Source organism: Colobus angolensis, unplaced genomic scaffold (genome assembly GCF_000951035.1).
Source record: "Colobus angolensis palliatus isolate OR3802 unplaced genomic scaffold, Cang.pa_1.0 Scaffold84, whole genome shotgun sequence".
NCBI lineage: Eukaryota > Metazoa > Chordata > Mammalia > Primates > Cercopithecidae > Colobus > Colobus angolensis.
In genome coordinates this window covers 73136-88321 of record NW_012122265.1, presented here as the reverse complement: position 1 = coordinate 88321, position 15186 = coordinate 73136, and the positions used below count along the sequence as shown (strand labels likewise).

The window sequence follows — 15186 nt, the reverse complement described above, 5'->3', positions numbered from 1 at the left end:
GAATGTTCAGAGCTCACCCAGGAATCCCAAAATTTGAGAATCTGAAAATAGCTCTACATAGTACTGCATGGCTGGCACCTCAGATATTTAGGGCTTACTTCAAAAGTATGTCACTTTTCCCCCCCTAGCATTCTCTTTTGTTTTTTGTTTTTTTTTGGGACGGAGTCTCGCTCTGTCGCCCAGGCTGGAGTGCAGTGGCGTGATCTCAGCTCACTGCAACCTCTGCCTCTCAGGTTCAAGTGATTCTCCGGCCTCAGCCTCCCAAGCATCTGGAACTACAGGCGTGAGCCACTGTGCCCGGTTAATTTTTTGTATTTTTATTAGAGATGGGGTTTCACCATGTTAGCCAGGATGGTCTCAATCTTCTGACCTTGTGATCTGCCCACCTTGGCCTCCCAAAGTGCTGGGATTACAGGCATGAGCCACCACACCTGGCCCCCGCTTGCATTCTCAAATATGATTTCCTGGCCCTGCTCCTTTGTGGAGGTCATTTTTCACATTTTTCTTTTTTTTTGAGACAGAGTCTCCCTTTGTAGCCCAGGCTGGAGTGCAGTGGCGTGATCTCGGCTCACTGCAAGCTCCACCTTCCGGGTTCACGCCATTTTCTTGCCTCAGCCTCCCGAGTAGCTGGGACTACGGGCACCTGCCACCATGCCCGGGTAAATTTTTGTACTTTTAGTAGAGACGGGGTTTCACTGTGTTAGCCAGGATAGTCTCGATCTCCTGACCTCGTGATCCACCTGCCTCGGCCTCCCAAACATTTTTCACAAAGAAATGAAAGCCCTTTCCAGAGGGGTCACAGCTCCCCATACTGCGACTGTTTTACTTCAAGTCACATCAGGGAGTGCCAGGCTGGGGCTGCTGGTCTGAGGCTGGTTCTCCCCAGTTCCAAGCAGGCGTCCTTTCTGCCAAGCCCTGTGACAGGAGGGGACAGCTGCAGCTCCCCCTTCAGCTATGAAAAGCCCCAACACTCAAGCAAGCCGAGAATATGCCGAGGAGAGGACACGCCAGGGAAACCCAGCAGGGACTCAGGAAGGACCTTGACCCCAGAACCATTCTGAGGCTGCCCGCTGCCCTCAGGCTGCTCCAAGCCCCGCTGAGGCATTGGACAGTTCCGAAGGCCCACATCTCTCCAAGCCGGCCAAAACAGCCACCTCTCCCGCGGTAAGTGACCTCCAAGCTAGCAGCAAGCAGTCTTGAGAATTCAGCCCATTCCTGGGTTTTGGGGTGACACAGAAGTCCAGGATGGAAAAGGGGAGAGGTGACCACAGCCCTGGGCCTCAGCCATGACTATGATAGTGTCTGAATGCCAGGAAAGGGGTCTTTGCAGCCATCACCTGCAGACCAGGCTTCCAAATGGGCAGCAGAGTCAACAGTGGGGAGGGGGCTCCCAGTTCTGAGGCTCTGCTCACCTGGCCAGAGATGGGTGCTAGGCTGAGCTTGGAGGCTTGGTGGATCCATTAACTTCATCCCCTTACACAGGAAGAGGAGGGCTGCTTTGAGGGTCAGATGAGAGCACAGGTGAAAACTAAAACCTAAGTTAACCATTTCCCCTCTTGGAGTACGAATGTCTCTGTTTTTAGCAGAAATAAACCAAGGTCAAGAAAGTCATTTGCCCAAGGTCATACAGCTAAGACCTGAACCTAGACTAAGGTCCTCATTCTAGGCCAGATTTGCTCTTAAACCTCTGGGGCTAAAGTCAAAAGTAAGAACTGGTCTCCAACCTGGCATCTGATTCAGCTTCAGGAAATGGTGGGAGGACCGGGCCCAGGCTGATTCGGGAGGAAATTGAGGGTGAAATGTGGCTGGTGCCTCCAAACCTGGCCACTGGAGAACACAGGGCTCCAGATGGGGTCTCCTTTTGCACACGCAGAACATGGGGCATCTGACCTCTTCCCAGCCCTCTGAACGGGACTGCCGTTGAGAGAAAGGGCCCTGTACTTGTTTGCCTGTGACTTAAAATGTTGGTTGTTTCTGCTGTTCTGTACACACTCTGACATGCACAGCCACAGGTAACCAGGAACGTGCACATCATGTCTGAGACTGGTCTGCCCAGCGTGAACTGTGGCCTTGCTAGAAGGCACACGCAGCCAGGCAGGCTCTTGGCCAGACCGATGGGGCTGCAACAGGCGGCCCGCTCCAGAGATGGAAACCCAAGGCTCCTGGTCTCTGAGGTCCCGGATGAGGGCCAGGGGCTGCCAGACGTGTTGATGACAGTGGTTACTCACTGCTCACAACTACACACAAGTTTGAAGGCAGATGGCGATCACATGGCTAGGGGAGGGGGCCGGGGCAGTCTGTCTCCCAAATCCCAAACTGTGGGACCTGAGGGACAGAGGGCAGGCAGGCAACCTCCCTTATTGGCCCAGGCCTGACTCCCCTACCAGCTTAGTGGGCTCGTGGGTACTTTCCTCCGTCAGGAGCAGGCCGTGGGGCTCTCACTCATATTCATCAGCTTCCTGGTTCCTGGAGGCTGGGTCTCACCCGTCTGGAGAGCTACAAGAGCTCCATGCTGTCACTGCAGGCACAGGACTGAAAGATCGCATTAAACCGTCTTTCCACCTAATGTTCACTTTGTGATTCTTTGTGTACGTGCACCTCCACTCCCAGACGAGGCACCTCAAGGTGGTTTCCTTTACATGCCCAGTCCCAGAGATGGCCCATGTCAGCACTGGGGCACACTGGGTCACAGACGCTGGTGGCTATTTGATTGATGAGTGGTGACAAGGATGCGGATAGATGCCTGGGTCGGGGAAGGTACCTGAGAGGGCTGGAGAAGGGAGTGGATACCCCTGGGTCTCTCTTGACTAACGATAAAGACAGGACCCGCTTCCTCGGTCGCCCTCGGTGCTGGCTTCTGCCCCAGTCTACAGTCGACTGTACGTGCAGGGAGGAGAAGGGCCAAGGCTGCCCCCACCACGTCTTCCCATGGTTCCAACTCCTGCTTTTTCACCTCCAGGCACAGGCTTGGCCTGGAAGCTAAGCCCAAGAAAACAGAGCCACGAGAAGAACAAAGCAGAGGTGTTTATTGTAGGAACATTCTCAAACCACAATGGAAAAGATGTCCGTACAGGTGGATGGGGATGGAGATCGACCTCGGAGGACACGGACTTTAGGGGACTTCCTGCCTCACGCGTTCTCTCTCTCCCTTATCACCTAAGACCCAGAGACCCCCACCCACTGCAGGAGAGACCCACAAAGAAGCCTTCTCCCTGTGGCCTGGCCCCCATCAGGGACAGTCCTGTTTTTAGAGCAAGAACAGTCTGTACTTCAGACAGGATCCCAACCCCCACCCAAATTCAATGTCGACCGTCTGAGCAGCCAGCTTCATCGGCTGCAAACACCTCTCTCAGGTGGTCAAAGGAGACACGACAGGGAACCAGGGGGCCTAGGTGAGGATGTCATGGGCCTGGTGCTCCACCAGCATCTCCATGCTCTTCACATCCGTGCACCAGAACTCCAGGCGGTCCTTCATTCCCTTGATCTGAAATCAGATCCGGACACAAGGGGCATTAAGACACACAGGAGTCACAGGCCAAGCGGCCGCCACAGCACCTGACGGGGCAGCTCTGCATCTCCAGCTGACTCTAGGGCAGCTCTAATAAAAAGGACCTCTGAGCTGGGGGAGTGTGACAGGACTTCCCGGGTTAATTCTTATCACAAGGACATTAGAAAAAACTTGCATGAAAGAAAGCAGACAAGAATAGAGGAAATCCACAGGATTACGTTTCCAGCAAATGTAAGATGGACGTGAGCTCAAATCACAGAACCAGGAAGGTATTTGATCAGAGTATCTCTCTTAAGATTAAGAAGCACCATCAGCACAACTGGCACTATTGTAATAATAAGCTTTTAAATGCAGGGTTCAAATCCCAGGCTTGCATTAAATTCAGCTCTTAGAAAAACCCAACAGCAGTAATTCATTCTCCAAAACCTCTTGTCTAATAATGCTTTCTTCCCATATGGCTCCCATCCAAATGAAACTAAGATAGTATAGATACAACCCCCCAAAACCCAGAGGTGAATAATGGTTTTCAAACACAACACCTGCTGCAAATCCAACACTCGGGGCTGCACCCAGGTCATGTGGACGCGTCTGTCCACCTCGTCTATACTGCCTTTCACCAGCCCCACCGAAAGGGCCTTCATCACCAGGAGCTCCACCTGTGCAGAGACGGAGGCTTGTGTAAGACAGGATAGCCTGACACACCCCCAGGGACCCAGATGACTTCTCCCATCGTTTTTTACTGTCTAGGGAGCACAGCGCTCACACAAGAGCCTTGACTCCTCCACGTGGCAGCTTTGCTGCTCTAACACCCTGAGCCTAGGGACCATACCTCATTCACTGTGATTTTAGCACTTTTGGCAATTTCTTCAAAAGTAAGTTGTCTGTGATTGGCAGGTCGTGTGAAAGTCATCTGGAAAAAATTTTATTAACTATTTAAAACTATTTTTCCTAATAAAAATAGAGAACTGATAAGAATGTTTTGTCAATATTGGTTCTTAAAATAGAGATCTTATTAGTACCCCATATACTAAAAAGTTCCCTAATATTAGACTTATATCTTGTTAAGAACAAGCTTTCAATGCTTAGATAAGGAGGACAACAGCAAAATGCCTTATAGGAATTTTTGACAGTAGCCATTATTCAATCCCCGAACAAGTACTTGAGGCCACAATTTGGCCTCAAACCACAGGGTTGGCCACGGCAAACCAGAAATGTAAGCGCCACTTCCTCAAGAAGCTTAAGTTCTAGTGGGGAAAGACAGACGTGTGTGTCAACAGGAAGCGACATGCAACCAGGAGGCAACTGCATCATGGTGAGGGGCAGTTACTTCATCTCAGTTCAGACGGTCCGGGAAGGCCTCAGCGGGGTGGCAGTGGGGTGGGAGGGTGTCATGTGAGCTAAGACCCAAATATAAACTTAAAAAAGCAAGTGGTGGCAAAGGAAAAGGAAGGTGGTGAAGACAGTGACGCCCAGCAGACGCAGCACCACTGAAAGCGCAAACCGCTCAGGACAGGCTTGGAGAGTGCAGCGCCCCCACCTGACCAAAATCGGAGCCACAGACAAAGTGGCTCCCGGGAGTCCGCTTACCTCCATGAGGCACAACAACTGAATTTTCCTCAGAAGCTGGGCTTCGTTAGCTGCTAAATCAGGCTGTAAAGTACAGAAAGACAGAACAATGTCTTCCATGTTTGTGCTTATCAGTTACCTAACTGGGGCTCTGGAATTCGCTAACAGTAGACCGAACAAAAGCAGTTAAACAGATCCAAACATCTCACACTGCAGACTGCTGAAGCTCATTTACATCTTCTTCATTCTTCTTAGGAAATCGAACTGGGACACCTTGTCAAGGCATTTACAAGGTAAGATCTGTATTAATGCTGCAAACACCATTAGGCAAGGCCACAGGGCACCGGCATTTCGAGAAGACTCTCCTGGTCAAGGTGCTGTCGGGAAGGACACACCCAACAGCCCAAGAGGCTTCCCTCAGGGGCTGCTGCCTGCTCAGTGCCAGGGGAGTCCCTCTGAGGAAAAGCTTCCTTAATTTCTAGAGACTTGTTCTGAACCAAAAGAGCAAGTTATTAGTTTATAATGAAAAATACCATTGTCATGAGAACCAGAATATACCCTTCTGCAAGACGTGCATCATCTCTTCTTATAGATCAAAACGTTACTTAAACCAAGGAGACTTGTTTTTTTAATTCAAATAGCAACTCATATCCTGACATAGGCAGCCCCGATGGGGACACTTCTGCCTCAAGCACTGGACAGGCCAAGCTCTGTAGAAAGGGCACTCCCTGTCCAGACAGGCTTTGCTGCCTGAACAGATGCTGCCAACATACATCTACGAATTTTTTTCCTTTAAATTGCTGTAACTAGCCGTCTTCCTTTCTGAGTGGCACATTTTTTTGAGACATCAGTAAATAACCAGACCACAATTAGGTCTGGCTGCATCTGTGCTTTCTGCCTCTTCACAGTGCCCTCATCTATATCCACCCTGCTCCACTATGCAGGAATTTTACACATTCATGTTAAACTGAGAAAACTGAAAGTTTCAGAAAAATACAAAAATAACAACCATAATTCCTACCACAGTTAACATTTTATTAATATTTACTTCTAATAATCTCATTAAAAAAGAACATACTTCACCATTAAAGCTCAAGTCCTTGTTAAGCACCTTTCCCCAACTCCCACCTTCCAGAGGCACCTTCACCCAGTGCCCCCCTCCCCTTGCACTGAGGTGAACTGGCTGTTCTCCCTGCACAGACCTCTCCTCCTGCACCCACCGCTCTCCCCATCCCTGCACCCACTGCTCTCCCCATCCCTGCACCCACTGCTCTCCCCCTGTACCCACTGCTCTCCCCCTCCCTATACCCACCGCTCTCCCGGTCTCTGCACCAGGCACTTGTTCCTCCTTCATTCCACGCTCTCTCTCACCCACTCATGTTAGCCTCACACATTCCTCTTTCAGTTCAGCAAAGATACTAACATTTTCCTTTTCCTCTGCTGAGTGCACTCTTCCCACACCTCTTCACTCATTCCTAAGGTCACTATGACTTCTATGCCTTCTGTGAGACCCCCTCCATCCAGCACAGATGCAGGGCCCAGATTCGATTCTGTTTTCTCAGAACACTCTCACTCTTCGTCTGCAGCACTAAAACTGTAGCTAACCGACCACTTAACTCTCTGCTCTATGAGAGCAAGGACTAGCCTATCTCGGTCTCCTCTGTGCCCAGTTCCTTCCTGTGTGCCTAGGGAAGACGCCCAATGAACATCGGTTGTATGAGTGAGAAGATACACAGGGGAACAAGGGCTGGGGCATCGTCGGAGCCATACCTGCTGGCCCCAGGCAGTCTTCAGAGTCTGGAACCTCTCTACGTTGCCACTGTTGAAGGCATAGAGGGTGTCAATCAGCCACTGCCGGTCAGTGTTCCGCAGGGACTCCAGCACGGGGTGCATGAGCTGTGGGGATGTGGACGGTCAGCATGGGGTGCATGAGCTGTGGGGATGGAGACAGTCAGCTGGCAACACTTCAGTCTCCCTTTCGTTAAGGAAGCTGAGCCCAGGGTCAACTTACGAGTTCTCCAAAGTTAAACACTCCCTCGCCGAGAAGCCCTGCTAGCCCCAGCGTGAAGGCTCGCTCCTGCTGCTCAGACACTACGGTAGCAACACAGGTCCATTTACAATCCAGTCACAATAATCAGTCCTGTTTAGCTTTAAAAATCTCATGTAACAAAAAAGTAAAAAAACATTGTTTGTAATGGTTGTATTACAAAGCCCTGACATTAGTCACCTCTTCTGAAGTACTGGGTTGACTTAGATTATACCAGGAACCATACATACATGGGTTTTTTGGGACGAGCATTCATTTTTTTCCTAAATATATGTGAATCTATTCATATTTTCAGCTGTGCCACCTCCAAGAAGTGCCTTAAATCTCTTATCTGCTATGGCGGAATACTACCTCTTATTTAAGTTACCTAACCTAGCTTCTTTTCAGACTAGAATTAACTTACTTTCTGTTCCTAGACAGCAAGTCTATTATTCTCTTGACCACCTTAGTTCCTTTTCTGATATATTTTTCTTGACAAACAGTAATAAAAACTGCATCAACACTGTTAGGAGTTGCTGGTCTCCTTAGCTTCAACAGTTTTTTTTTTGAGACGGAGTCTCGCTCTGTCGCCCAGGCTGGAGTGCAGAGGCCGGATCTCAGCTCACTACAAGCTCCGCCTCCTGGGTTTACACCATTCTTCTGCCTCAGCCTCCAGAGTAGCTGGGACTACAGGTGCCCACCACCTCGCCCGGCTAGTTTTTTTTGTATTTTGTAGTAGAGACGGGGTTTCACCGCGTTAGTCAGGATGGTCTCGATCTCCTGACCTCGTGATCTGCCCGTCTCGGCCTCCCACAGTGCTGGGATTACAGGCGTGAGCCACCGCGCCCGGCCTTCGACAGTGTTTTGTGAGAAACATCTAAAATATGCTGAAAATTTCTTTTCTGAACATATATTCCTTACACTTTCCCCAAAACTCACTGGTCATTTTCTTTTCACTCTCAAACCCTTGGAAGATTTAATTTGTCCCCATGGGTCTGGAATTGCAGTTTTCAGAACAAGGGTGTCAGCTACAACGATTCCAAGGGTCTCAGCTACAGGGATTCTAAGGGACTCAGCTACAGGGATTCCAAGCGTCCTTTATTCTGCAGCAGAAGGGTGGGCGGGGTGGGTTCAGCAGGTATTTACGTCATGGTGCTTCCTACAAAAACCTGTGATTTAGGTAACAATAAGGAACTGGAGAAGGAACAGTAAAGGAGCTAGGAGGAAAGCCTCATTTTCATGTAAATTAAATGCTGGAGACAAATACAATGTAGAAACTAAAGTTTATACAAATCTTCCCATTTTTTCTTCAAAACAGGATGAATCCATCTGAGTCACTTTTTTTTTTTGGTGAGATGGGGTCTCACTCAGTCACCCAGGCTGGGGTGCAGTGGTGCAATCTTGGCTCACTGCAACCTCCACCTCCCGAATTCAAGAGATTCTCCTGTCTCAGCCTCCCAAGTAACCGGGATTACAGGCACCCACCATCACACCTGGCTAGTATTTTTCAGTAGAAACAGGGTTTCACCACATTGGCCAGGCTGGCCTTCAACTCCTGACGTCAGGTGATCCACCCGCTTCAGCCTCCTAAAGTGCTGGGATTCCACGTGCGAGCCACCACGCCCAGCCCCACTTAGTAATTTCTGAGAACTGTCACCTCAAGCGCCTCACAGATGCTAAGTTTGGAGAATACGCTCCTGTGTGACATGGACTTTCATGGCCTAGGTTACCTGGCAGATCCTTGATGTCAACACAGCCCAAAAACCGCAGAGCATCTTTGTAGTAGGACGCGTGGTTTCCGACTGTCTGATGGTATTTACTGGAGAGATCATAGAAACGACTGTGCACCGACGTCACACCAGGAAGGTTGTTGAGCATGTCTTCAACATCTTCAATTGTTTCCTATACACGGGAAGCAAAATCATCTCTCTTTTTAAGTTAAAAGTTTATATATTTCATTTTTTTAGGGACAGGGTCTCACTCTGCTGCCTAGGGTGGTCTTGAACTCCTGGCCTCAAGTGATCCTCCCACCTCAGCCTCCGCAGTAGCTGAGATTACAGATTCAAGCCACTGTGCTTGGCGAAGATTTTTAAAGTAATATGTTGTGAGATGAAAAGCACAAACTGGGGCCGGGCGCGGTGGCTCAAGCCTGTAATCCCAGCACTTTGGGAGGCCGAGACGGGCGGATCACGAGGTCAGGAGATCGAGACCATCCTGGCTAAAACGGTGAAACCCCGTCTCTACTAAAAAATACAAAAAAAAAAAAAACTAGCTGGGCGAGGTGGCGTGCGCCTGTAGTAAACCCGGGAGGCGGAGCTTACAGTGAGCTGAGATCCGGCCACTGCACTCCAGCCTGGGCGGCAGAGCGAGACTCCGTCTCAAAAAAAAAAAAAAAAAAGAAAAGCACAAACCACAAAGGCAGAGACTGATGAATGTGACTACGTTAACATGGAAAACTTAATCCAAAACACAGAAAAAAGTACAAAGACAAGCTATAGACTGGGAAGCAATATTTACAACATGAATAACCCACCAGCAATTATGACCAAGGAAATATAAAAACGTTTACAAATCAGTCAGAAGTCAGCAACACAGTCCAAAAATGGGCAAAAGACATTAACAGGCAATTGACAGATCTGGAGACACTAACAGAATGGCCAATAAACCACTAGTAATTGTGAAATGCAAATTAAACCCCCAAAAGATATAATTTCACTTCTATTAGATCAGCAAGAGTTACAGCCTGAAACTATCAGGTGTTGAAGATACGGAGCTTCCAGAGTGCTCGCACGGTGCTGAGGGAGCACATGTCTGGGAAAGGCAGAGATGCATACAGCTTGTGTCTGTAGTCTCTGGGCATATATCCTGGTGAGATTCTGCCCACATACACAAGGGACCACGCACAGAAATACTTAGAGCAGTATTGTTTGTGATAGTGAAAAAAACAACCTAAATCTTTTTTTTTTTTCTGAGATGGAGTCTTGCTCTGTTGCCCAAGCTGGAGTGCAGTGGTGCGATCTCGGCTCACTGCAACCTCTGCCTCCCAGGTTCAAGCAGTTTGCTGCCTCAGCCTCCCAAGAGGCTGGGATTACAGGCGCCCACCACCACGCCTGGTTAATTTTTGTGTTTTTAGTGGACGGGGTTTTACCATCTTGGCTGGGCTGGTCTTGAACTCCTGACCTCGCGATCCACCTGCCTCAGCGTCCCAGAGTGCTGGGATTACAGGTGTGAGCACCACACCCGGCCCTAACTCTCTTCAATAGGAGACAGGATACGTATGTTGTGAAACACTTATACAGTGAAATACCGTACAGGAGTAAACGCACACTGGTTACACATATCCACAGGACTCTGGAACCCAGTACTGAGCCAATGTTAAAACACTTGAGTTACACACCCCTATTTAATGAAGCACGAGGAAATGCATGGGCATGAGAGGGAGCCTGGCTGGGGGAGAAGAGTGGTCTGAAGGGTACTGGGGCCGACTGTGGCTTCGTTCCTTCCTGAGCTGGCTGGGGCACATGGACGCCTATTACAGCAGTGTGGACTGTGACTTACAGCTTCCAGTGTGTCTTAAAATATTTCAAAATAGGCCGGGCGCGATGGCTCAGGCCTGTAATCCCAGCACTTTGGGAGGCCAAGACGGGCGGATCACAAGGTCCGGAGATCGAGATCATCCTGGCTAACACGGTGAAACCCCGTTTCTACTAAAAACTACAAAAAACTAGCCGGGTGATGTGGCGGCGCCTGTAGTCCCAGCTACCCGGGAGGCTGAGGCAGGAGAATCGCTTGAACCCGGGAGGCGGAGGTTGCAGTGAGCTGAGATCACGCCACTGCACTCCAGCCTGGGTAACAGAGCGAGACTCCATCTCAAAAAAAAAAAAAAAAAGGTTTGCAGTGGGGAATTTGGGTTGGGGTATAGGAGTTCTTTGTGTTATTTTTGCAACTTTTCTCTAATGTAAAAATGTTTTAAAATAAATAGTAAAGAACAAAAATAGGTTATTTTTTTCCTACAGTTTTAAATACTTTTAATCCAAAGAGAAATCTGTACATGGTGAGCTCACCTTTGTAACCTGTAGGTCCCCGATGTTTAATTTTAGAGCTCCAATTGCTGTTTTACACAGGATCACTGCCTCATCACTACTTTTCACCTAAGACATCAAAAACAAAAACAAGAAACCTCAGAACGTGGGCAGCTGACTGACAAAGGAAGCCAGCTACCTGCACAGTAACGCCACCTTGATAACTAGAGACCATGTGGTCTCTAAAGGTCTGGACGGTGAGCAGGGACACAAACTGTAAGTCATCCACACTCTGAAAGGTATTGCTCACATCTCACATTTACCTTCTCACGAGTCTTTTCCAGGAAAGTAAGAGCCACATTAGGATCTGCAAAAGAAACAACAGTCAGAAGGACCATCAACAGACTGGTTTCTACCAACCAAGACATCTCTAGGTAGGATAATCTTTAGGTTTTGACCATAAGGTATAATAAAAATATAATATTTGATACAGAAAGCACAAAAGTTCAGTTAACTTATATTTCAAGATAATTTTAACTACCATTTGGATCTGTTCCTTTATAAAACAAAGTAAGACTTACCAGTCATCTGTCTAACTACATGAAGAATGATTTCTACCAGGGACAAAGGATTCACCCTGAAATGAAAACCACCAGTCTTTGAGTACCAATGAATATTAAAGTACTCATTTGCAAAGTAAAAAAGGGATGAAAGGGTTTTACCTGTGTTCAAATTCACTGATAAAGTTTTCATAAAGCTGTGAAACCAAAACATGGAGAGAAATTATAGGATGTCTTTTATTCTGCAAAATGAAGACCCCAAATACTATTTTTGGTAAAGAAGCTGCATCAATGCTATCAAGTTGGGAGTGTGCAAACCACAGCGCCCATCACACAGTAAGCAATGCATGTTTGCAGGATGAGAGGAGACCATATTGGGGCTTGTTTACATTCACGTAAATGATCAACAGATTATTAAGGAACACTAGGTTTCTTCTAGCTTTGGGAATTAGAGTACTGACCAATAAGAACCTCCAGACAAATTCCTATATTCTTTCTTCCAGGTATTGTAAATTAAATAGACATCAGATTGAAATGCTCCCCCAGTTTTCTCCCTGTGGTTCTAGGCTGTTGGTATTTGGATGCTTGTGAAGACGGCTTGTGCCGCTGTGTGGTCTCCAGCCGACCAGGACAGGTTTATTTGTATCTATCCTGTTTGTTGAAGTAATAAGAAGACCATTGTGGAAGGAAGGTGAAACCCCTAAGTAAGTCTGTTGAAAATCCTACAGCTAGAGGTTCAAGACCTATGTTAAGCAGTTGGACCTAATGCATTTCTTGAGAAAAATAAAATGTACTCTAGAGAATGGAATCGTGATGTCCAACATAAAGGCAGAGTCTGGGCCCAGCTCAGACGGGAAGATGGCAGCCTCTGTCTTGTACATTTCCCATCACATGAAGTCAGTAACGCTGTGTGCAGCATAAATAATACCACAACTAAAAACAAGGACACAAAAAAACAGGAAAAACAGGAGGCAGTGACCAAAGTCTTCAACAAGGAGAGGGAAGTAAAAAAGGGAAAGAAAAAGACGTAACAAGCCGGGCACAGTGGCCCACACCTGTAATGCCAGCACTTTGGGAGGCCAAGGCAGGCGGATCATGAGGTCAAGAGATTGAAACCATCCTGGCCAAAATGGTGAAACCCTGTCTCTACTAAAAATACAAAAATTAGCTGGGTGTGGTGGCACGTGCCTTTGGGAGGCTGAGGCAGGAGAATCGCTTGAACCTGGGAGGCCGAGGTTGCTGTGAGCTGAGATCGCACCATTGCGCTCCAGCCTGGGCAACAAGAGCGAAACTCCGTCTCAAAAAAAAAAGAAAAAGACATGATGTAGTATCAGCACCGAGTATGTGGTACTACTTGGTATGCAGTAGCCTCCATTAAGAGACCTGAATGGAGGCTTCTAATTTGTACCAAAGGAAAACAGAAGCATTTCGTTTGCATCATTTAACTGAACTGTGAACCCTGTGCCTCCCATCTTTATCAGAGTTTACAGTGAAATAACCTTATATCAGAAGTTGGCATCTCACTTTTATGGAGTATAAAAGTTTTTTGACTTTTTTTTTTTTTTTTCTCCAAATTCCTGGTTTAATAAGGACTTGTTTATTTTGAGGAAAAAAAGGTCCCAAACATCAGGCTGTTCATAAAAATAACCCACAGTATCAACTTTAGAAAACAAACCTTAAGACTGTAACACTAATTATTTTTCTAGAGGATGCATTTGACATGCCAACTCTCATTCACAAAAATACATTGTTACATTTGTGTTGAACTGCCCCACACAGCACACTAATGTGGGGGTGTAACACACATACTTCTAACTCAAAGCTGCTTTCAGGAGCTACTCAACTAAATGAGATTGCCTTTGCAGTTAGGGAAGCAACTACTGAACTTATGTATGAATGAAAAGAACTGTACTCCCTGCATAACAAGAGATTATTTTGGAGACAGTTGATAAAAACCATACATCCTTTTTATTGTTAAGTCATAAAGAGGTATCAAAATTAAAAGCAAAAATTACAGGGTAAGACTTAACAAAACTACTAGGAGCGTCAAAGGAAGTGAAAATGGGACTAGGCGCAGGGCAATATGAATTAATGAACGTGGGAAGGACAAGGATGGGGAGAACAGTGAGCATGTGCTGAAGATAGTAGGGAGAGGATCTGGTGAAAGATTTGATCTTAGACAAGCGCCTAGGTAAAGAAATAATGGGATAAGATTTCTAAACCCCACTATGTGCTTAAGAGTCATCCTCGCCATTGGTGCTGTCTCTGTCATCCTCTCCTTCCTCAGCCTCTTTTTCATCATCCTTGATCAACTCCAGCTGGTCATCCCCCCATCTTCATTATCATCATCATCCAGTATAATGCAGGTTTCTTTGGAAGAAAATATTTTAAAACGGACAATGGCCTGTCCAGTAAATTACTTGAAATCTTATATCTATCTTCTGCGTAAACATATTTCAGATAAATTTCAATTAGATTTGAAATATACATTTTGTTCACCTATTAATGAAATAAAATTTGAAACAAAAAAGAAATGCTCGCTAATCAAACGGAATGGAGTTCCTTCAGATTTTAGAAGGTTAAAGCTAATTGTGCGCCATTTTGAAATTTCTTAGCCACTCAGCACACTCGAGCACTTCCTCAGACTCCATGCTAGGTACTACCACTTCCTCAGACTCCATGCTAGGTACTACAGCACAGAACGTGTAAGACAAACGATGGGTCTTCAAGGAGCTCCTGGTCTACTGAAGACAGTCTTTAAACAAATAAATGACAATACAGAGAGTTTAAGTGCAAAAAGAAAGAAAGAAAAAGCACAGAAGTGCATCAGCCAAAGGAAGAAGCTTCAAAGACGGTTGCTGCAGAAGTGGCAATACTGAGTTTCAGGGAATGAGCGCAGTTAGAGAGGTGGCCACGTGGTGTGGGAGAGGAAGAAGCTGAGAGAAGAACATTCCAGACAGTAACAAACATGTGCAAAAGCACTGAAGAAAAAAATACGTTATGTTTCAGGAGTAGTTCTGAGGGACATAGACTAGGAAGCACTGAAGATTGGTCTCTGTCCAGAGTGCAAGGCTGAACCAGAGGACCCACATGATCATTTCTATTTTAGAAACATGCCTGGGGCAGAGAGGACAGCAGGTGAGACAGAGAAAACAGTCAGAGGCTAGTAGTGTCCAAGACAGGAGCGTGAAGGAGCAACAGTAATGAGGATGGATGAATACTCTGAGAGAGATTTAGGGGTAACTTGAACCAGACTCACTCAGATGTGGGATGGTCACAGAGAAGGAGAGCTGACAATAACCCCTGAGCTTATGGCCTGGGTAACTGGGCCAAAAGAGCGCCTAGTGTGGGCACAGTAGGCGAGGGAACCTCCAAATGACCTTAACTTTGGTTAGGAGAGCCTGTAGTTCCTCTGGGATATGAAGGTAGAAGGATGAAAACACCCCTGTAGCAATGACATATTTGAATCGGGCACACAAGAAGCAGCCAACTAAATAAAATGGC

The 15186-nt window shown here is 47.0% G+C and overlaps 1 protein-coding gene across 2 annotated transcripts in view; it reads right to left on the bottom strand.

Moving 5' to 3' along the window:
* Window positions 1-3006: 3006 nt before the first annotated feature.
* The window catches only part of PSMD13 (proteasome (prosome, macropain) 26S subunit, non-ATPase, 13), a 17570-nt gene continuing 5390 nt past the window's right edge, over window positions 3007-15186 (bottom strand). Inside the window, exons 3-13 of one of the 2 annotated variants that reach the window (XM_011929972.1) lie at window positions 11845-11879; window positions 11704-11759; window positions 11446-11489; window positions 11165-11251; window positions 8831-9002; window positions 7086-7165; window positions 6845-6970; window positions 5096-5158; window positions 4338-4418; window positions 4048-4164; window positions 3007-3484 (exon numbers count right to left, since the gene is read on the bottom strand). In XM_011929972.1, coding sequence (XP_011785362.1) covers window positions 3389-3484; window positions 4048-4164; window positions 4338-4418; window positions 5096-5158; window positions 6845-6970; window positions 7086-7165; window positions 8831-9002; window positions 11165-11251; window positions 11446-11489; window positions 11704-11759; window positions 11845-11879 — 957 coding nt within the window. In that variant the 3' untranslated portion in view covers window positions 3007-3388. Of the gene's footprint in view, window positions 3485-4047; window positions 4165-4337; window positions 4419-5095; window positions 5159-6844; window positions 6971-7085; window positions 7166-8830; window positions 9003-11164; window positions 11252-11445; window positions 11490-11703; window positions 11880-15186 lie in introns of both variants that reach the window. The other variant, XM_011929971.1, reaches the window with a different exon arrangement.